This window comes from Dryobates pubescens, chromosome Z (genome assembly GCF_014839835.1).
Source record: "Dryobates pubescens isolate bDryPub1 chromosome Z, bDryPub1.pri, whole genome shotgun sequence".
In the NCBI taxonomy this organism is placed as follows: Eukaryota; Metazoa; Chordata; class Aves; order Piciformes; family Picidae; genus Dryobates; species Dryobates pubescens.
Genome location: NC_071657.1, coordinates 93434573 through 93456059, shown reverse-complemented (window position 1 = coordinate 93456059; position 21487 = coordinate 93434573). Strand labels below are relative to the sequence as shown.

The window sequence follows — 21487 nt, the reverse complement described above, 5'->3', positions numbered from 1 at the left end:
TCTGGGGGCAGTAAGCTAGGGTCAGAGGCCAAACCAGCAGCCCAGCTGAGGTGCATGTACACTAATGCACGAAGCATGGGAAACAAACAAGAGGAGCTGGAAGCCTTCTTGCAGCAGGAAAGTTATGACGTAGTTGCCATCACGGAGACGTGGTGGGATAGCTCACATGACTGGAGTGCTGCAATTGATGGCTACAGGCTTTTCAGGAGAGATAGACAAGGAAGAAGGGGTGGAGGGGTGGCCATGTACATCAGGGAGGCACTAGATGCCATTGAGCTAGAGATTAGGGACAATCAGGTTGAATGCTTGTGGGCAAGAATTAGAGGGAAGACCGGTAGGGCAGACATCCTGGTTGGAGTCTGTTGTAGACCACCCAACCAGGAGGATGATGTCGACGAAGCATTCTATAGACAGCTTAAGGCTGTCTCAAGATCTCCTGACCTTGTCCTCATGGGTGACTTCAACCTGCCTGACATCTGCTGGGATCTCAACACAGCAGAGAGGAGGCAGTCTAGGAGGTTCTTAGACTGCATGGAGGACAGCTTCTTATCCCAGGTGCTGCGTGAGCCTACCAGGGGCAAGGCTATGCTTGACCGCCTCTTCACCAGCAGGGAAGAGCTGGTGGGTGATGTGGTGGTCGGAGGCTGTTTAGGGGCCAGTGACCATGAAATAATTGAATTTTCGGTATTTGGTCAAACTAAGAGGGGCAGCAAGAAGACCTCCACCCTGGACTTCCGGAGGGCGGACTTCAGGTTGCTCAAGGAAATAATTCAGAGGGTTCCTTGGGAGAAAGCCCTTAAAAATAAAGGGGTCCAGGAGGGCTGGACCTGCTTCAAGAAAGAGCTGATGAAGGCTCAGGAGCAGGCTGTGCCAGTGTGCCGGAAGAGGAGCCGCCGGGGCAGACGGCCAGCCTGGCTGTGTAATGAACTTTTAATTGAACTAAGGGAAAAAAAGAGGGTGTATCATCTTTGGAAGAAAGGTGAGGCAACCCATGGAATGTTTAAAGAGGTTGCTAGGGCATGTAGGAGGAAAATTAGGGAGGCAAAAGCACATTTGGAACTTAAACTGGCCTCTGATGTGAAGGACAACAAAAAGTCCTTCTATAAATATATTAATAGCAAGAGGAAGGGCAGGGACAACCTCCACTCCTTGGTTGACATGGAAGGAAATGTTGTAACACAGGATGAGGAAAAGGCAGAGGTACTTAACACCTTCTTTACCTCAGTTTTTACTAGCTGGAAAGAACGTCTACCAGACAGCTGGCCTGCAGAGCTGGCAGAGGGAGCCAGGGAGCTGCATGGTTTCCCTGTGTTCCATGAGCAAGTGATAGGAGCTCTCCTCAGCAGCTTAGACCCCCACAAGTCCATGGGACCAGATGGGATCCATCCGAGGGTGCTGAGAGAGCTGGCAGATGAGCTGGCCAAGCCACTCTCCATTATTTTTCATCAGTCCTGGCTCACTGGAGAGATCCCAGATGACTGGAAGCTGGCCAACGTGGTACCCATCCACAAGAAGGGCCGGTTGGATGAGCCAGGGAATTCCAGGCCTGTCAGCCTGACCTCAGTGCCAGGAAAGATTATGGAGCAGGTCATCCTGAGTGCAATCACACAACACTTAGAGGATGGCCAAGGGATCAGGCCCAGCCAGCATGGGTTTAGGAAGGGCAGGTCCTGCCTGACCAACCTGATCTCCTTCTATGATCAGGTGACCCGCCTGGCGGATGTGGGGAGGCCTGTGGATGTAGTCTACCTGGACCTCAGCAAGGCCTTTGACACCGTTCCCCATAGCAAACTCCTGGCCAAGCTGTCAGCCCATGGCTTGGATGGGAGCACACTGAGATGGGTTAGGAACTGGCTGGAGGGCCGAGCCCAGAGAGTGGTGGTGAATGGTGCCACATCCAGCTGGCAGCCAGTCACCAGTGGTGTGCCCCAGGGATCAGTGCTGGGCCCCATGCTCTTTAACATCTTTATTGATGATCTGGACGAGGGCATCAAGTCCATCATCAGTAAATTTGCTGATGACACCAAGCTGGGGGCAGGAGTTGATCTGCTGGAGGGTGGAGAGGCTCTGCAGAGGGACCTCGACAGGCTGGGCAGATGGGCAGAGTCCAACAGCATGAGATTGAACACATCCAAGTGCCGGGTTCTGCACATTGGCCACAGCAACCCCATGCAGAGCTACAGGCTGGGGTCAGAGTGGCTGGAGAGCAGTCAGGCTGAGAGGGACCTGGGGGTGCTAGTCGACGGTAGACTGAACATGAGCCTGCAGTGTGCCCAGGCAGCTAAGAGGGCCAATGGCATCCTGGCCTGCATCAGGAACAGTGTGGCAAGCAGGAGCAGGGAGGTCATTCTGCCCCTGTACACTGCACTGGTGAGGCCACACTTGAGTACTGTGTCCACTTCTGGGCCCCTCAGTTTAAGAAGGATGTTGTCTTGCTGGAATGTGTCCAGAGAAGGGAAATAAAGTTGGTGAGGGGTTTGGAACACAAGCCCTACGAGGAGAGGCTGAGGGAGCTGGGGTTGCTTAGCCTGGAGAAGAGGAGACTCAGGGGTGACCTTATTACTCTCTACAACTACCTGAAGGGAGGTTGTAGACAGTCGGATGTTGGTCTCTTCTCCCAGGCAAGCAGTACCAGAACAAGAGGACACAATCTCAGGCTGCGCCAGGGGAGGTTCAGGCTGGATGTTAGAAAAAAGTTCTGTACAGAAAGAGTGATTGCACATTGGAATGGGCTGCCTGGGGAGGTGGTGGAGTCGCCATCACTGGAGGTTTTTAGGAGAAGACTTGACAGGGTGCTTGGTGCTGTGGGTTAGTTGTTTGGGCGGTGTTGGATTGGTTGATGGGTTGGACGCGATGATCTTGAAGGTCTCTTCCAACCTGGTTTATTCTATGTATTTATGTATAAATCTCATTTTAGAATTAAGAGACCACAACTAAGGTTCTCAACTTTCTGCATTTAGTGAAATAATCAACTGCATCTCTAACTTTAGCTCCCTAATTAATATACTTGGGTAAGGAAAGAAGGCAAACTAGAGCTTCCTAAAAAGTCAGCAGAGTAGCTCAGAGAAAAGTCTCAAAGCTGGGAGCTTAACTGTTGATAGCTCTGGTCATATATTTCTCCTGTTGTGACCAGATAAACCTACAGCCCGAATTTAGATGTCCGAGATGCCTAATGCAGTAAGTACACAGCCTGTGTCTGTCTTTAATTTGTGAAATGAGGAACAGTAAAAAAAATCTTATTTTCATAAGGAAAACAGGGATTTGGGGTGGTTGGTGGGCCAGGATGCTGTTTTGGGATGCAAGGATTTTTCAGTTATCCTGTAAGTCCATGACTGGTTTTGCATCACATGGTATCATAGTAAACAATGAAACTAAATTTCAGTGTAAGATGAACATTTGCAACATGCAGAAGACTTAATGCAAACATTATTGTACACCATGGTAAAAGTGTACAGCGTGCCTAAAAAGGAAATATTTAACATTCTAGACAGATTTTGACCATGCTTTTACAAAGAATAAACTCTTTCCTGTTTAAGGCACTTACAGAATTCTAACAAACCAGAGTGAAGGGGTTTTATACTGCACATCATAAATCTGGAGAGATATTAATTTTTATTCTTCCACATAAGGTGTGCTTTTGTTCTTCAAAAACAATCCTTATGAACATAAGAGACCTGCAGAAAGCAGCATTTAAAGCATCTTCAGCTGCAGTATCTGTTTCTTCATCTTGAGTTATGCAAGTAAAATGACTCAAATTCTTTCTCTCCATTGCAGATCAAAAGAAGTGCCTTGCCAAAGAACTCCTAGATGGACATTCTGGGATCAGGAGAGTAGAGGTGAATGAGTACGCAGCTATGAAACCGGATCAAAGAAAGCTATAAATGAGGGCGTAAAGATTATTTAAGTAATTTTCCTGTGTCCCCAAGAACACAGACATGAAATTCTGGATGAAAGCCATAACTTTCTAATTTTCACAAAGCAGTAATTTTTCAGCCATATAGTTCTGAGTGATTTAATTAGAATAGAATAGAATAGACCAGACCAAGTTGGAAGAGACCTTCAAGATCATTGCGTCCAACCCATCAACCAATCCAACACCACCTAAACAACTAACCCATGGCACCAAGCACCCCATCAAGTCTCCCCCTGAACACCTCCAATGATGGTGACCCCACCACCTCCCTGGGCAGCCCATGCCAATTGGCAATCACTCTCTCTGTATAGAACTTCTTCCTAACCTCCAGCCTAAACTTCCCCTGGTGCAGCCTGAGACTGTGTCCTCTTGTTCTAGTGCTGGCTGCCTGCAAGAAGATATCTGAAGAGTTAAAACTTGGAAAGCTGAGCTCCAAACACTGCTAGACTGATAAGAGGAGACTCTTAGCCTTGATGGCTTGTGAACTGTGGGAACACGGTGCAGCAGTGTAGTTAGAGGAGTGCAGATACCTGATTATGAAAGCTTATTATGACCTGAAAGTATAAGACTTCACACATATCAGATTGTTATAACAGAGTCCCTGGTCTCTTCATTTTACTTTGATGTCTGATAAAATCCTGATAAGACATAGGTACCCATGTGATGCATTTTCTGTAGCCAATCACAAACTGCTTCTGTGTTGTGTTAGCTTTTATAAAGAAAAGATTTTGCATAACAAAGTGGACACCTGGCCTGAATCAGGCTGAGCCCCATCTCTTAATCATGTCAGAGACCAACCTCCACCTGTCTACAACCTCCCTTAAGGTAGTTTTAGAGGGCAATAAGGTCACCCCCGAGTCTCCTCTTCTCCAGGCTAAGCAATCCCAGCTCCCTCAGCCTCTCCTCATAGGGCTCGTGTTCCAAACCACCCACCAACTTTGTTGCTCTTCTCTGGACACGTTCCAGCAAGTCAACCTCCTTCCTAAACTGAGAGACCCAGAACTGGACATGGGACTCAAGATGTGGCCTAACCAGTGCAGTGTACAGGGGCAGAATGACCTCCCTGCTCCTGCTGGCCACACTGTTCCTGATGCAGGCCAGGATGCCATTGGCCCTCTTGGCTGCCTGGGCACACTGCAGGCTCATGTTCAGCCTACCATCAACCAGTACTCCCTGGTCCCTCTCTGCCTGGCTGCTCTCCAGCCACTCTGACCCCAGCCTGTAGCACTGCACGGGGTTGCTGTGGCCAATGTGCAGAACCCGGCACTTGGATGTGTTCAATCTCATGCCGTTGGACTCTGCCCATCTGCCCAGCCTGTCCAGGTCCCTCTGCAGAGCCTCTCCACTCTCCAGCAGATCAGCTCCTGCCTCCAGCTTGGTGTCATCAGCAAATTTACTGATGATGGACTCAATCCCCTCATCCAGATCATCAATAAAGATGTTAAAGAGCATGGGGCCCAGCATTGATCCTTGGGGCACACCACTAGTGACTGGCTGCCAGCTGGATGTGGCACCATTCACCACCACTCTCTGGGCTCGGCCCTCCAGCCAGTTCCTAACCCAACAAAGTGTGTTCCTGTCCAAGCCATGGGCTGATAGCTTGGCTAAGAGTTTGCTGTGGGGGACAGTGTCAAAGGCCTTGCTGAAGTCCAGGCAGACTAAAACCACAGGCCTCCCCACATCCACCAGGCGGGTCACCTGATCATAGAAGGAGATCAGGTTGGTCAGGCAGGACCTGCCCTTTCTAAATCCATGCTGGCTGGGTCTGATCCCTTAGCCATCCTGTAAGTGCTGTGTGATTGCACTCAAGGTGACCTGTTCCATAATCTTGCCTGGCACTGAGGTCAGGCTGACAGGCATATAATTCCTTGGCTCATCCAACCGGCCCTTCTTGTGGATGGGCACCACGTTGGCCAGCTTCCAGTCTTCCAGGACCTCTCCAGTGAGCCAGGACCGCTGAAAAATGATGGAGAGTGGCTGGCCAGCTCATCTGCCAGCCCTCTCAGCACACTAGGATGGATCCCATCTGGTCCCATGGACCAAGCTGCTGAGGAGATCTCTAACCTCCTCCTCCTGCAACAGAGGGAAACTGTGCTGCTCCCTGGCTCCATTTGCCAGCTCTGCAGGCCAGCTGTCCAGAAGACATTCTGTCCTGCTACTAAAAATTGAGGCAAAGAAGGTGTTAAGTACCTCTGCCTTTTCCTCATCTTTTGTTACAACATTCCCCTCTGTGTCCACTAAGGAGTGGAGGTTGTCCTTGCCCCTCCCCTTGCTATTAATATATTTATTATGAGGACTCTTCAGAATGTTGGACTGTCTTGAGATACAACAAACGGAGAAATAAGGAAAGGAGCTGTGATTCACTGTGGTATCTTGCAATCATTTCGGATTGGCATTACCATTTTCATACACTTACCTTGTATCAAATCCACGAACCACTGCACCCATCGATTTAGCGGCTCCTGCAGAAGCAAGACCAGCAACTCCTCCTCCAATGATCAAGACCTAGAATGACACCATCATCATACTTGAAGAACAAACTAAAACTAGAGCTGGTTAGAAAAGCAGCAGCATGGTACTGCTTTCACAACTGAAGACACATCTTACTAAGCAGCAATTTTTAAAAGTTACCTTAACACACTGAACCCAAACTCTGGTGAAGCTGTACAGTAAATCTAACAGTTTAAAAGATGTAACTCCTAGCTTCACTTACATGACAGCCAGCTCAACTGCAGCTGACAGTTTATATAAGTACAGGTTTTCTCCTTAATTTACCATCTTTATTTTCCCTTTCCTAATCCTACTTTCATTTCTTTCAAAGCGAATTCACTTGCAATTCTAATTAAGAGATCCTTTCCTTGCATTTGCCCATATGGAAAAATATCCATCCAAGTATAGCCAGTCTGTTATTTAGAAGTAAGCAAACTTACAGAAAACTCAAATTATCCTATTATTTCAAGGGAAAAAAATTACACTACAGGTAATGAACAAAAATTAGTATGGGAATAACTGCAGGGATTCCTGAAGTCTCTAAAACTAGCCCCAAGGCAGGCAAAAGTCCTTTTAGGGCAGTTTCAGCAGTGGTTAGCTGTGCTCAAGAACTTGCATATTCTTCTGCCAGTGACTGTTTAATTGCACTTACCTTTGCAGGAGGAACTTTACCAGCAGCTGTGATCTGACCCGTGAAAAATCGACCAAAGTGATTTGCTGCCAGTACTACAGCCTTGTAACTGTCAATTAAAGATGAACACTTATCAGTATTTTCCTAGGCTCAGTACAATTACATTCCTGAACATCTGACCATAGCATGCACAAGATAAAGCAAGTTTAATATTTTACTACTGAGCTTAACAGTTTGTTCATACTTTTTTTTTTTCTGCTTCTCTAAATCATGGAATGCATTTTCAGACTGCAACATACTGCATGTCCACTACTATTAACTCTTTCAAATAAAACTTTCCCTGAACAATAAAAACATAACCTGACCAAAAAAAATGCAAAAAAGTTAACTCTGTGACCTTTGAAGCTGCTTTAAAAGGCTGTAACCTGAGGCTTGTTAGGGAAGGAAACATGAACAAGCAACTACCAAAACTAGAGTAAGACCACTTAAACAAGCAAGCACACATTCAAAAAAGATACTCTGACCCTAACTGCAGATCTATATGACTTTGGACAAATAGCCTAACCTTGCTACTTCTTCTGCCTCATTTGCCTTGTAACCATCCAAGAACGGCTGGCTGGACACTTATCAGTAATGCTATCTGAAAATGCAGATTAATATGTGACCATGTCTTTTCTTAACAACAGCAGACATTGTCTTGCATTTTTGCTAACAGTGGTGTAGTTCAGCAGTGCCATTCCACTCTCTTCCCTATCTTTATCAGGGAAACATGGAGCTTTTTATGCCATAGAAGTAGATCCAATTTGGAATATGGCTTGTTGATCTCATACTTTTAAATAAATCATGAATGTCTGTATTTTAGAAAAATGCACAGAATTAAAACACAGAAACATAACCAAATATGTATGCAGATATATACTGCTGCTGTCCACAAAATCTGGCACCCTTCTCCAAAGCCTATAATGTCTCACAGATATCACCTGAAAGTCAAAGCTATTTTTAAAAAAGAACCTAATAATAGAAGTCAGCTTGATGACCACAGCGTTTCCATTCATTACAATACCTACAAAAACAGTCATAAAGCATGAAGATGTCTAAGAACATTTGATCTTTTGCTTACATCTGCCATGGCAATTGCATTCTTTCTGTCTGGGTTAGTTAGCTCTCAAATAGCATCTGATCCCCTTGACAGACAATCTGCGCTCAAGCTGTCCTAAGGACATCGTTAAGCCTGCTTTGATCTGGCTCATTTCCAAAAGGTACTAGAGAAAGCAGTCCAGGAATTAGAACTGCCTTCAGGTTCAGGTTTAGGTTTGTTGGTTGTTTTTTCTCCCTAAAGCCTTGCTCTGATCTGCCGGAAAACTGACTGTAAGAAACTTGTTTGGCAACTACAACAGCATCATCCTGGTTGAACCAGCTGTATGAAAATGGAGATGCAGAATTGTTTCAGATATACCTAATATCAAACCACACAGCTTTTAACCCAGCTATACTTACTCATGTTGGGGGAAAAAAAAAGAAAAAAAGTTAAACTCATACCCAGCAATGTTGGCCATGGAGCTAAGTGCATCATATCCCTGAGCAATGGTGACCCGTGGAACCTGATCCATAGCCAAGACAGTAGTGTTTTTTTCTGCAAGTTTTTTCAGGAGGTCTGGATTTTGTGCTGGGTAGATAAAACTTATCAGAGTAGCCGCATTCTTAAAAAGATCTGCTTCATGTACACCTAAAGCTGAGTTATACATAGGAGCCCTCACCTGAGAAAAGAGAGAAGTTTCCAAATTAATCAGAGGAAATAAATCAGAACATACTCCACTTCTTTTCTCCCAGCTTGCAGCTGGCCCATCCCATTCCACAAAGTACACAAGGAAATGTACCAAAGGGCTGTTTGCACAACTGAACTGAGTAACTACACTTAACCACAAAATGAGCTGTAGGGGAATTGGTAACAGGGCAATAACAGCACACATCTTCAGAAAGATCTGCTGGCTTCTCACTAGCAGTTACTAACTTCTATGACAGACATATGCAGCAAACCTCACCATTTTTAAGCAAAATGATTACTGAACAGAGGTGCCAATTAAGCTCTACAGGCTACAAATCACTAATTAGGTTGCAATGCACCATTATGTATAGGGAATTTCAAGCATTAAGTCCAGTAGATACTCATCTTGCTCCATATTCACTTCAAGTTTTTCACTTTTCTCAGAAAGAAACATATTTAACACAGTTGTGCACAAACTAGCTCACAGAAATCCTATGTTCAGTCCCAACAGAATAACCTCAAATGGAGCAGTTCAAGGAAGCCTCAGTATCAAGTTTAAAGTCTTTTTATTTTTTCCTTCAAGACTCTGCACAACCTGACACCTGTCAAGCAACTTCACTTTCAGCAGTCTTCCCAGAGCAGCTATAACTCACCTATTTACAAATACTTTTGAAACCCACTTTCACCATGGAACTGTTAGACACCTGACTGAAAAGAGTTAAGAAATTTGAGTCTTCAAAATCCCAAGGAGCTCCAGAGAGTGTAACTTCAGTTACTTACTAACTTCAAAACAGAAGTTTCCTAGAGCAGAGATCTCATCTGCTTAGAGTCTGGGACTAGTCAAGAAAACCCAACTCCTCCAAGACAGTTAAAAACTTGGTAAGAAATTATAAGAAATATAAGAAATTTGTAAAAAGGTGAATCACTAAGTACAATGTAAAGTATTAAAGGAACTTACTCACTGAAATTTCAACATACTATCAGAAAATAATTGACCTACATGTTTTTCCAAAAAGAATGTCATAGGGAATATATTAATAAAGCAATTACTTTGACAATCAAATCAGAAGCCAGAACTTCCTTGGTCCCCTGGATCTTTGCTCCAACTTCTCTGTAATGGTCATCAGAAAATTTAGAAGGTTCGCCAGCACCAGATTCAACCACAACATTGAAGCCTTGCTTAACCAAGGCTTGAACCCCAGCAGGTGATAGAGCCACTCTTTTCTCATTCTCAAATATCTCCTTTGGGACACCTACAGTCAGCTGTTTATAAGGAATTCCTGTAAGAATGGCAGATAAAAACATTATTAGTTGCACTAAACATTAATGAATTAATGGCACTTCTCAGTGTTGTATAGACACATGCAGACACTTAGCAATTCTCCCTCCTAAGGGGAAGAGAAAGCAGAGTATGTTCCAGCAGTACAGTTTACATTTCCTTAAATTCCACCATCTTGCTAGAAATCACAGTTCTTTGATGAACCAGCAGGTCAGCACAATCAGCCACACAAGCAGTAACAAGTATTTGATGCAGTTCATACCCACCTGGATTTAACCAATTCCAACTGCGTAACTGGCATTCTGATCTACACAATATATAGTGTTGCAGTGATAATATATTCTACCTGGGTTAAGAATAATTTAAATACTTCTGTAGCCACTTGAACTTTTTTGTGAAGAAAACTAACTGCATTTGAATCGAACACATTTTTAATGTCTATCAAATTGCAGTTGTCTCAGAGGACTACTAATTAATGTAACTCACATTATCACAAATTCTACTGAAAGACACAACTACATCGATTAAGGAACTCTTGAGTTGCTACAGAAACTAAAAAAGTGAATTCAAGAGTAATGGAACAAGAACAGAGTATCTGTCTAGCAGCTTTTTAATTATACTTTCCTTAAATGTTATCTCCTTGTCTTAACTTACTCAGATCTCTACCAAGGAAGTTGCCAAAGCTGCAACTTAGCAATTTTAGATTAAGATTTCAAACTGCTAACACTGAACTTTGTTCATGTACAATTTGCAGGCTTCCCATCTACTATCTGAGGGTTAAACTTCTCAGATCCAATCAGTATTTAAATACACTATTTATCAACACATACACTCATGCAGAACAAGTCTCTATAAAACCATCACATTGCTTCAATTACACAAGACAGCATGCATTCCACATCCCAAGCACAGTTCTGAACCAGTTTTCACTGATGTCTATCCAGAATTTAAACCTGGATTGTGTCATTTATGCACAAGACACTTATATGACATTTTAATGAAATGTAACCTGAGCAGCCTAAGCAGGCACTCATATTAAAGATCAAGCAACAACAAACATTTTAAAAAACCAAAGGGGGGGAAGGGGGAAACAAACAAAACAAAAACCCCACACCACACAAACAAAACAAACCAAACAAAAAATCCAAACAAAAAAAAAAGAGGGAGGAGGAGGGGGGAAATGCATCTTAAAACTACAAATCTGCTTTTAATTTGGCCACCAATAAGAGGTATTGTGCTACAATAGACTAGTAATGCCTCCTTGCAACATTTTTTCCTGTTTGTTTTTAAGATAGATAAAAGCAAAACAAGAAAACAAACAAGAAAATACATGCCACACTACAAGAGCTTTGAGGAACTAAATCATTTTGGTATTTTTAAATCCAAATCCATCTACAGATTAAAACTGGGATGATAAGGTGCTTGAAGTTGAACATGTGAGTAAGTTTTAGATTAGCCATTTTCAAGACACTTTCAACTTATGTTCTGAAAATAGAAGAGTTGCTAAGAATCAGTACTTGAATATCTACCTGTATCAGCCTCCTACACCATTAAAAAATCTGATTGAACACATCCAACAGGAAAACAGAATGAAAGACCACCAGATCAAGAAGTGCATTACTTCCAATTATTTTTTAGCTTTTTAAAATTTATTTTAGCTTTCTCTTTGAAATTAAACTAATTAAATGGTAACAAATACTTTGAAGACACAATTGTTTTGATATTTTGCATGCTGGAGAACATTCTACATTCTTTAGCTTACATGACCAAAATCAAAAAAACATGCTTTAAGGGAACATAAAATCGTAACAGGAGCGAGCGTGCATGTCTTAAACAACAGATCCACAAAGGTAATAAGTTTTGCAAATATCTGCTTCATCAATATGCACAACATCTAAGCATCACCATGCAGCTCAGAGCATCCCTATCACAACAGCACTAACCACTTGAAAGCTAAAGTAACTGTTGCTGTCACTCATACAAATTACCCTTGTCATTTCAAGAGAATTTTCTCCTCATCTCTTCTCCTAATTACTAGATAGCAAAGTCCTGCTTTGGATTTTCACTGTATCAGCTCAGTGGAAATGAGCTCTCTTGTCTTTTAGAACCAGAAATGAAAACCTGAAGATCAAAATTTGTTAGAGTAACAGATACCAATCATAATTTTAGAAAGAAAGTAGCTCTAGGACAGAATGCAAAAGTTTTCAAGAAGCACAGACAAAATAAGAACTGGAATGCTACCTTCCATTTCTCCTTTTTATAGTTTTTGCAGCACACAGAGGCAGAGGAAGAAATAAATTCTAGCATAGAAGGATGACCACAAATGTAAAGGCATACAAGCACTTAACTACAGCTTCTACTTTTTTTTCAAGCAAAATAAAATAAAATAAAAGTTTAAAAAAACAAAACCAAACAGACAAGTGACACTTCTGCTTTATTTTTGTTCACTTGTTTCTGTGAAAGGTACCAGAGTAAAAAAGGTAAATGGCTAGGAGGGATGCAACGGGAATACGAATTTGCTGCATGTCAAATGTGTTTTCGTCATTTCTTCCTTTCACAGTGTTACATATTGGATGTAATGAAAATAAGTAAAACTTTTTCAGATGGGAAGTATTTGTACCTTACTCAGTAAGCACAATGATCAGAGACCAATACTGAGGACTATGCCTTCCAATGCTTTGGGAGATCAAAGCAAAAGATAAACATTCAGCAAGTCTCAATTGTCTCTCATCTTTTCTCCTGTTCCACTAAAAATTTCTAGCAACTGTACTGCTGAACAGTGGGCTTAGAATTAGAAACACAGAAAAGCTCTTGATCAGAATTTTCTAAGAAATTCTACCTCTGCTAAACATCAAGAGGTTTCTCTACAAAACCATCAAGTTTTATCTCTGCTTAAGCACAAATCCTAACCTTCACACGATACATTTAGCTTCTGAATCCTGTCTGTGACACCAGTTTATGTATTGCTAATTGATGGGGTTAGTATGAGGAACACAGACAAGTTAAAGTAAACTTATCTTTTACTTAAGCATAGAGCAGTGAAACAACAAGCAAAATAATAATAATACAGCAAAGGTAACATATATCAAGGTAATTCACCTAATCATTACTACATAAGGTTAATGATTAAGAAAGATACATCACCAATTGCCCCAGTACTTTACCATCATCCAGATCCCAAACCACTGGGGGAGCCCCAGTTGAAGCGATGATTTGGAGAACCTTTCCCAGCAACTGGGAGGTCCTACACAGTGTGTCCACTTGTAGGTGAGGCTTCCAAAATCGCTGCAAGAGGGTCCAGTTTTTTATATTGCTGAATAAACACGTTTACACAATTCTAAATGCAGAAACCTCTTCTTAGATTTTCCTGGAGCCTGGCCAGGGCCCAGGAAGAAACCAAGGCTGTGTTTTTATCCATTTGGCTTTGACCACACACCTCCACACGAGGCTGGACATCTAACTGCAAGGCCTTAACAGCCTGCTTCCAAGTAAGGAAAGTTGAATACATTCTCATGACATTTCATCCTCACCAATTATATTCTGCCTAAGTTACATTTTTCACTAATAAGTACATATATTTTGTTAGCTGTTGATAGATGCTAAGGATAATACATATTTCACTAATGAGTAAATACTAATAATATCTAACATGGTTGGGATGTTCATCTAGAGGTCAACTACTCCTAGGCCACAGCACTTCAGCAACCAGTGCATACAGAAGCAAGTGAATACAGAAGCAAACACATGCCAGTTTGCCAGCCTCTAGCTAAAGCAGCTATAGGACATTTTTCAAGCAGACTACCCTGAGCTACCACATCATTCAGCACCAAAACAGAGCCAAATCTACAACTGTGAAGCAAAGAGCTATGTTAAAACTTCAGGACAGAGTATGATAAATACTCTATTTATAGGACATTGTATTGTCAACGTAGATTTGGGGTGTTCAACTCTGCAATTTTGTTGAAGTCACTAGTTCTGAAATGTGAAAACTTGTAATTAAAAACTTAGGACTTTGATGTAGATTTTATTTTTGAGAAAGCACATTTGCTATCATTGTTGTGGGTTTAAAACTGCATGCATGAAGCTTCCAAGTTGTCTTTCTAAGCCACTAAGACAGAAAACATCTTTAAAAACTGCACATTTCTGTAAGTAACTTACTGCTTTATGACATAAAGAACATTTTCCAAAAACAGACCAAAATACACATACCTTGAGCACATTTTGAGTCACCCGGAGATTTTGAATGTATTGTTCACTGGGATGGAGATAGACAGTATCTTTTTTTGATACAAAGAATCAACACAAAAAGGATTTCACCACTATCAAAAGTAGAATAATGAAATTTCACAGGCCTTAGATTTTTTTTTTTTTTATGGAATGTGTATAAATCAGAATTGAGAAACACTATTAAGAAGCTACTCTTTCTCATACCCTTAACTTATTCTCAATGGTATAGTAAGGACATACTCAAAGCACAGTCTCAAACGTCAAATAAACAAAGTAACTAGGCAGCACAGATCTCCGGGCTTCAGAAATAAAGTGATTAAAAACAACTATAAAAGCAATTTTCTCCATTAACTTCCATCTATAAACTGAGTGTTTAAAGAAGATCCTAAGTTAAAACTACCAAGAAAAAATATAAAGAAATTTAAAAAGGCTTTTATCTCCCTGACTTCAAGAAGTAGTCTGTAGCAGAAGAGTATCAAAAAATTAAGTTAGAAACTGACTTAGAGAAAAGCGAAAGGGCAAGTTTTGACTACATGCCACATGTTTGTGGATAGGAATCTACCTGATTTCTAAGTTATTCAAATATCAGCTTTAAACAAACCATCTCACCTGTTCTGAAGAAGAGGACATATTCCGAAGAACAGCAATATGATGTTGGCAAAAAGATAAAAAAAAAAAAAGAACAGTATAGAATATTAAACAAACACCTAATCTCTCTTCTTATACAAGCAAGGACATATGAAAACCCCAAGGAAACTGAAGGAGAATGCCTATGGTTTATAAAGTACAGCTTATCTAGAGAATTGACGACAAACTGTTATAAGGTCTAAAAGTTCTGCAAGACTTAGGGGAAAAACAAACAAACAAACAAACAAACAAAAAAAACCAGGCAATCATAAAGAAGATGTAAGAACGACTTTAAAATTCACAAGGCAGAGAGAGGTGAAAGTCACAGAGCTATAACTCAAAACAATCTGGAAATATACTGGAAACCTCCGAGTCAGTCACTCCATAAACACCTTTCCCAGGAACTGGCAAAGGTTTGCATCAGGTGTCAGCAACTATTTGATAGAGGTTACAGGAGTACTTGTTTACTCCTGTATGAAAATACCTATGTTCCTAACTAATGAAGTAAATAGAAGCAAAAATAAATAGCAATATTAAATGAATCCACCCTACATGTTTGCTTTTTAACTGACTCCAAATCTCTTTACTCCTCAAGAAGCTATTATTCTGTATATGACATATCCCAGACTAAATGAAAGATAATCTCACAGAATGGAACTAATAACTACAGGCTTAAGAAGAATTACTGTGGCACCAGTCCTTCCTGAAAACTTACTCCTCTTAATATTATCATGATTTTTACCAAGTGTCACTACAATCAAAGATAATCTGTAGAAGTAAGAATAAATTTTATATCTTTTTTATATGCTGTTAAATTTGGATTCAGGAGCACTTAAAAAAGCACAACACTGCTACTAACTTGTCATTCAATGGCTAGTTTATCCTTAATTTGTCCTCTACTGAATGACACATCTCATGTTAACAAAATGAACTGTAAGGACAGCTTAATTATCAACCAAAAGACTTACCAAACTTTACATTCCAAGCATTAAATAACTGCACTGCATGAATACTACTCGCCCTTAAATAAGGGCTTCTACATGACAAATCTGAAGAGACAGCCCCAAATATCTGAACACATTACAATAATCAGAAGCCTTTGTCCTTGGGGAAAAATTCCTGAAAAGTGATTCATAAAAACTAGACAAAGCAACCATACATAGGTGAGTATACTGATTCCAAAATCAAACAACAAGAGTATTCACTTGGGACATCTGAGAAAGAACTTTGAATTTCAGTGTCCCACATCCCAGGTTAGCACTCCCTACCAAGGGAAAAACTGCCTTATCAAGACCGACACCCATCTCCTTCATTCAGATGTTTAATATGGGAGGAAACACTACAAATATGTCAAAACAAAGATTACACTATGCCACCATGGTAAACAGACAGATTATCAGGAGCCCGCACAGTGAAAAAAAGTCTTCCTCTTGTTACATTTCTTCAGAAGCTCCAAAACTCTGAGTCACTGATTTGAAAGGACCCCTAAATATACTAGCCACTATCAGTGTTGCCAAAAATTCCATACAACAAAGGCTTCTCAGAGTTATATAGTCTAATCTTATATCCTATGCTTTCACAACAAGACACTTCACAAACAGCACTATTTTTCTAATACTCTAAAACAGCTAAGGCAGTTACCTACTGTGTAGGTTTGGAAGAAACCAACATTGCATATACAATCAAACTCTCCATGTTAATCTAGACCCTAAATCTATGCGGAAGCAGGGTCTCTAAATTCCTTCAGGGAGATATGGCTCATGCAAGATAGTGAGTAGAAAGATCATTAAACCAGTCTTATATATTCTGTTCTCCTGCAGCTGTCAGGGTATGCGCAGTAAAGACAGGGGAAAAAAGTGAGTATTGACTTTCACACACCAGGTTCACATCATGAAAAACAAATAAGGATGCCTCCAATTCCCTACTTCTTTTTTTTTCCCCTGAAAAATACCTGAACTTGTCCCTTACCTGCACCAAAATGTAGTTAGTGCAAACATACCAACAAACCCCTCATGTGAAGATGCAGATCAAAGGTTCTTCAAAATGGTACAACATAAGAGCTTTCTGAACAAAGTTAAAAGATTTTTTTCAGACAGCAAAATTACACCTATGTAGAGCAATGCTTGCAGATGTTCTTTTTTTGAGGGCTGTGTTTTCCCCCTGAAGGCACACAAAGAGCTGCACTACCAAAACTCGTGGGGAACTCAGGTTTTTAACTAAGAAAAACATTTGTTTATATACTTCCCTCAAACAGTGTCAGCAAGAGCCCTGACCTCCTATTCACAAAAAACATTTGGATTCAAAGTACATAATAAACACAAACACCTTCTGCATAAACCCTTTAAAACCAGCATGAAACTGCACTGCAACTACAGACTCAAGAATGTTGTTAGCATTAGCTTAAGATGTTCTTTTTGTTTTAAGCTATTTCTGTACTAATGTGTACCTAAATAATTCAGGCTACTTTCACGTTCTAAAATGAAAGATAACTAACAATAGTTTCATCAATTTACCTGGCTTTGGAGCTGCCTGGGAAATGAGCATCTGGTGGGTTCTAAACATTCGTAACCATAGCATCTTTGGAGAATGCACCTTTAGTTGCAACACACTGCCAAAACCAGAAGTTGAGCACCCACTAACAGCAATTCGCAGTAGGCTCGCCATTTTGCCCAGATCCCACAGCAGACTCCTTGCCACGTACAGAATCCCTGCTGCACATGTGAAAACAAAGCAAGAATTATTAATCATACTATGCAGAAACTATGTGAAATTGGCAGCCTAAGTCCAGTCGACTGCCAGCAGCCATGAAATCATCATTTCTCCCCACCTTTCCAGCTAGAAAACAAAATCAGCAATTTTTCAAACTCAGGGGAAAAAGGAGAAAAAAAGAGAAAAAAAGAGAAAAAAAGAGAAAAAAAGAGAAAAAAAGAGAAAAAAAGAGAAAAAAAGAGAAAAAAAGAGAAAAAAAGAGAAAAAAGAGAAAAAAAGAGAAAAAAAGAGAAAAAAAGAGAAAAAAAGAGAAAAAAAGAGAAAAAAGAGAAAAAAAGAGAAAAAAAGAGAAAAAAAGAGAAAAAAAGAGAAAAAAAGAGAAAAAAAGAGAAAAAAAGAGAAAAAAGAGAAAAAAAGAGAAAAAAAGAGAAAAAAAGAGAAAAAAAGAGAAAAAAAGAGAAAAAAAAGAGAAAAAAAAGAGAAAAAAAAGAGAAAAAAAAGAGAAAAAAGAGAAAAAAGAGAGAAAAAAAGAGAAAAAAAGAGAAAAAAAGAGAAAAAAAGAGAAAAAAAAGAGAAAAAAACATAAAAAAAGACAAAAAAATAGAAAAAAAGATAAAAAAAGACAAAAAAAGAGAAAAACGAGAAAAAAAGAGAAAAAAAGAGAAAAAAAGAGAAAAAAAGAGAAAAAAGAGAAAAAAAGAGAAAAAAAAGAGAAAAAAGAGAAAAAAATAGAAAAAAAGAGAAAAAAGAGAAAAAAGAGAAAAAAGAGAAAAAAGAGAACAAAGAGAAAAAAAGAGAAAAAAAGAGAAAAAAAGAGAAAAAAAGAGAAAAAAAGAGAAAAAAGAGAAAAAAGAGAAAAAAAAGAGAAAAAAGAGAAAAAAAAGAGAAAAAAGAGAAAAAAAGAGAAAAAAGAGAAAAAAAAGAGAAAAAAGAGAAAAAAAGAGAAAAAAAAGAGAAAGATTAAAAAAAAAAACCAAAAACAAAAAACCTCCCCCCCACAACACTAAAACAATAACCCAAGTGGAGAACTGACATTAGAAGGTGACCTAGAGATCGTGCTTCCGTGACTCAAGATGTTATTTCGTTTAAACCACTGCTCTTAACAAGCAGCTATGACATGTGAAAACCTCCCGTGTCCCCCGCAACCCGACAAAGAATTCAGCCCCCTGCCAGAGTGCTCAAGGGAGTTACCCTGAGCGGGACTGCAACTTACAGGCTCAGGAGAGACACCAAAGCAGGCATTCGGCGTGGGACAACCGGGACAACAGGGGCAGTGAAAAGGGGCCCGAGCCGTCGTCGCTAGCAGGTGACTGCCGGCGCCGCGAAAGGCTCTCTGCCCAAAACCCTGCCGTCCGACGCGATCCCGCCCTCCTGGCCCGCCTCGCCCCGTTCCGTCCCTTCTGACTGAGGCGGCCCACCGCCCCCCGCCGACACGGCCCCCGAGGCAGCTGCCCCGTTTCTCTGACACCGCTATTTTTAACCCAAGGCCACTGACTAACCTTGGGCAGATAACTTGCCGTCCAACGCTCGGGCGGGCCTATCACCTCCCCGGCGCCAAAGCGGTCGGCGGCCACTGCGCCCAACAGCGGGGAAGGCCGCAACCGCGAACTCTCGATTTCCCGCCTCGAAGCACTCCCGGGGGCACTTTCCCGCGTCACCTGCCTGCTACACGTCCCGTCTTTCTTTCCTTCCTTCCAGCCTCTCCCGGGCACCGCGAGAGTGGAACACCACAGACTTCTCAGGATGGCCGCCCACTACCCGCGTCAGAAGAAAGCGGAGAGGCCACCACTCCTGGCTCCTTACTGCCCCCCGCTTCCCCGCCCACCACGCTGCAGAACGCCGCCGCCGCCAAACCGGCCGCGGCACTGCCTGACCTTGGCTCGAGGCGGCACGGCAATCCCGAGGCGCGGGCGGGGCGCGGGCGGGGCGCGGGCGGGGCGCGGGCGGGGCGCGGGCGGGGCGCGGGCGGGGCGCGGGCGGGGCGCGGGCGGGGCGGAGCGGTCTGCCCACCAACCCGGAAGGAGTGCGGGGAAAGCGCAGGTCCGAGCCCTTACGTCACAGGCCGAATCATTCCCCAAGGGGTCGCGTGGCAGGGAGTGTCCGTCACGTGGCGCTTGCGTGCCGCTCGCGTGCCGCTCGCGGCTGGCTGTGGGGGCGGCTCTACCCGCCCGGGGCCTGCCCACTGGGTGTGCGCGCTGCCCGCTGCCGCCGCGCCGGAGAGGGTTTCCCGGGCAAGCAGAGCTGTCACTTTCAGGACTGAGGTCCGACGGAGCAGTTAGGGGAGCCGCTGGGTGCTGCCAGAAGGCGGGCACGAGCTGGCGCCTTTGTCCCTCAGCCGCAGCGGGTCGGCCGTGACTGGGACGAGAAGGCGAAGGTCGAGGCAGGCGACTTCAGAAGAAACCTTGAAAAGTGGTTGTTTCACGTGGACATTTGTCACAGAGGAGAGGTGGTACCGTCTTTATTATTTTCATTTCTTGAAATGTGCAATAAAGCAGTGATCTGGTGTACGGGTTGTACTTACAGGGTAGATGGAATACGGGATGGTAACTGTGTAAATAATGCATGAATCGATAAAGAGAATACGCTGTTAAAGAAACAGTTTACAGAGAACATATTGCCAGGTTGCCCGTGTTGCCAGTGTCACACAGTTTCCAGCCTCACTGTTGAATTATGACTAGAGGTGAGGCAAAGCACTGAAAAAATTAGTTTCTGAGAGTAATTAATAGGACACACTGCTACTAGGTGTTCAGGAGACAGCTGTACTTTTAAATCTATGGGAAAGATCCCATTTTAGAGTTACGGCTTACATACTAATAATTATATGTGCTTTATGTTTTGGGCTCAATAACCATTGACTATGCAACAACATACATCATCAATATGATGGGAATCAGCATAATTCCAATTATTAACAGTATATTCACTTTTAAAACTTAGAACCAGTCCTCTCTATTGTTCTAATTAAAGATATATTGTCAGCATGAAAAGGGGGGGGAAAACCAAACCAACCACAATGTAAAAATGCTTGTGTTCAGAGTAGTGACAAAATTGCCTTTTGTGGTTATACAGCACCAGACACTACAGGTGTGTGCAGTATTACTTCTGAATCAGGTTTTAGACTGTGAGGTAATACATTTAGGACACTAGAGGTAACTCACATAGTGGATATTTGTAAGTGGTCATAACTGCATTTGGTTAAAGTTCTAATCCTATCATTGAGTGCTTAGGTTATATATTTTGCTATCTTAAGTATGTCAGATTCTCTGCTGTTTGATCTGAGGAGAAGTTAAATAGTCAACAGGACTTCAACTACCTGAGCCAAAATAGTCTAAGTGGAATTTTAGACATTGTCTAAAGGGGTTGACTATTGTAGGTAGCATTTGGAGACTATAATTTTGGATGTAACTGTTTAAAAGGGGTGTTTTTAAAAATTTTTTATTTTTTGTTTAGGTGTCTGCACTGGGGAAGAAAAGCTGGGTTCCTAACCAAACACAACTGCGCTCTTATGCAAACTTCAGTAGTGCATCTGTAACAGAAATCTGGGATCTGGGATCCCATTCCACTCTAAATAGTAAGTAGTTGGCAAAAAGTCATCAAATTAATACCGAATGTCTGCTCAGTGAAAAGAATTCACATTTATGACCAAGAGTGAAAGATTGTTTGTCTGAATAATGATTACCTGGCACATTTAATTCCTCACAGGTGTATACCTTAAAGATTGAGATTTCTTTTCTTGGAAGACTGGCAGATTAAAAAGTGATGCTAGTAGTACATCGTGATGGTTTTCTTAAAGCCTCATCATCTTGACAGAAGTGATTGAAAATCTCAAATTAATTTTTCACATGT

The 21487-nt window shown here is 41.8% G+C and overlaps 2 protein-coding genes across 3 annotated transcripts in view; one reads left to right on the top strand and one right to left on the bottom strand.

The window, feature by feature from the left end:
* NNT (nicotinamide nucleotide transhydrogenase) overlaps nt 1-18859 on the bottom strand; it is a 58124-nt gene extending 39265 nt beyond the window's left edge. Inside the window, exons 1-6 of the mRNA XM_009899378.2 lie at nt 18833-18859; nt 17446-17640; nt 9850-10079; nt 8574-8791; nt 7056-7143; nt 6330-6418 (exon numbers count right to left, since the gene is read on the bottom strand). Coding sequence (XP_009897680.1) covers nt 6330-6418; nt 7056-7143; nt 8574-8791; nt 9850-10079; nt 17446-17596 — 776 coding nt within the window. The 5' untranslated portion in view covers nt 17597-17640; nt 18833-18859. The remainder of the gene's footprint in view (nt 1-6329; nt 6419-7055; nt 7144-8573; nt 8792-9849; nt 10080-17445; nt 17641-18832) is intronic.
* Nucleotides 18860-20661: 1802 nt separating this feature from the next.
* The window catches only part of PAIP1 (poly(A) binding protein interacting protein 1), a 28848-nt gene continuing 28022 nt past the window's right edge, over nt 20662-21487 (top strand). Inside the window, exon 1 of one of the 2 annotated variants that reach the window (XM_054178695.1) lies at nt 20662-21010. The gene's annotated coding sequence lies outside the window, so the exon portion shown is untranslated. Of the gene's footprint in view, nt 21011-21119; nt 21213-21487 lie in introns of those variants that run through there. The other variant, XM_009899379.2, reaches the window with a different exon arrangement.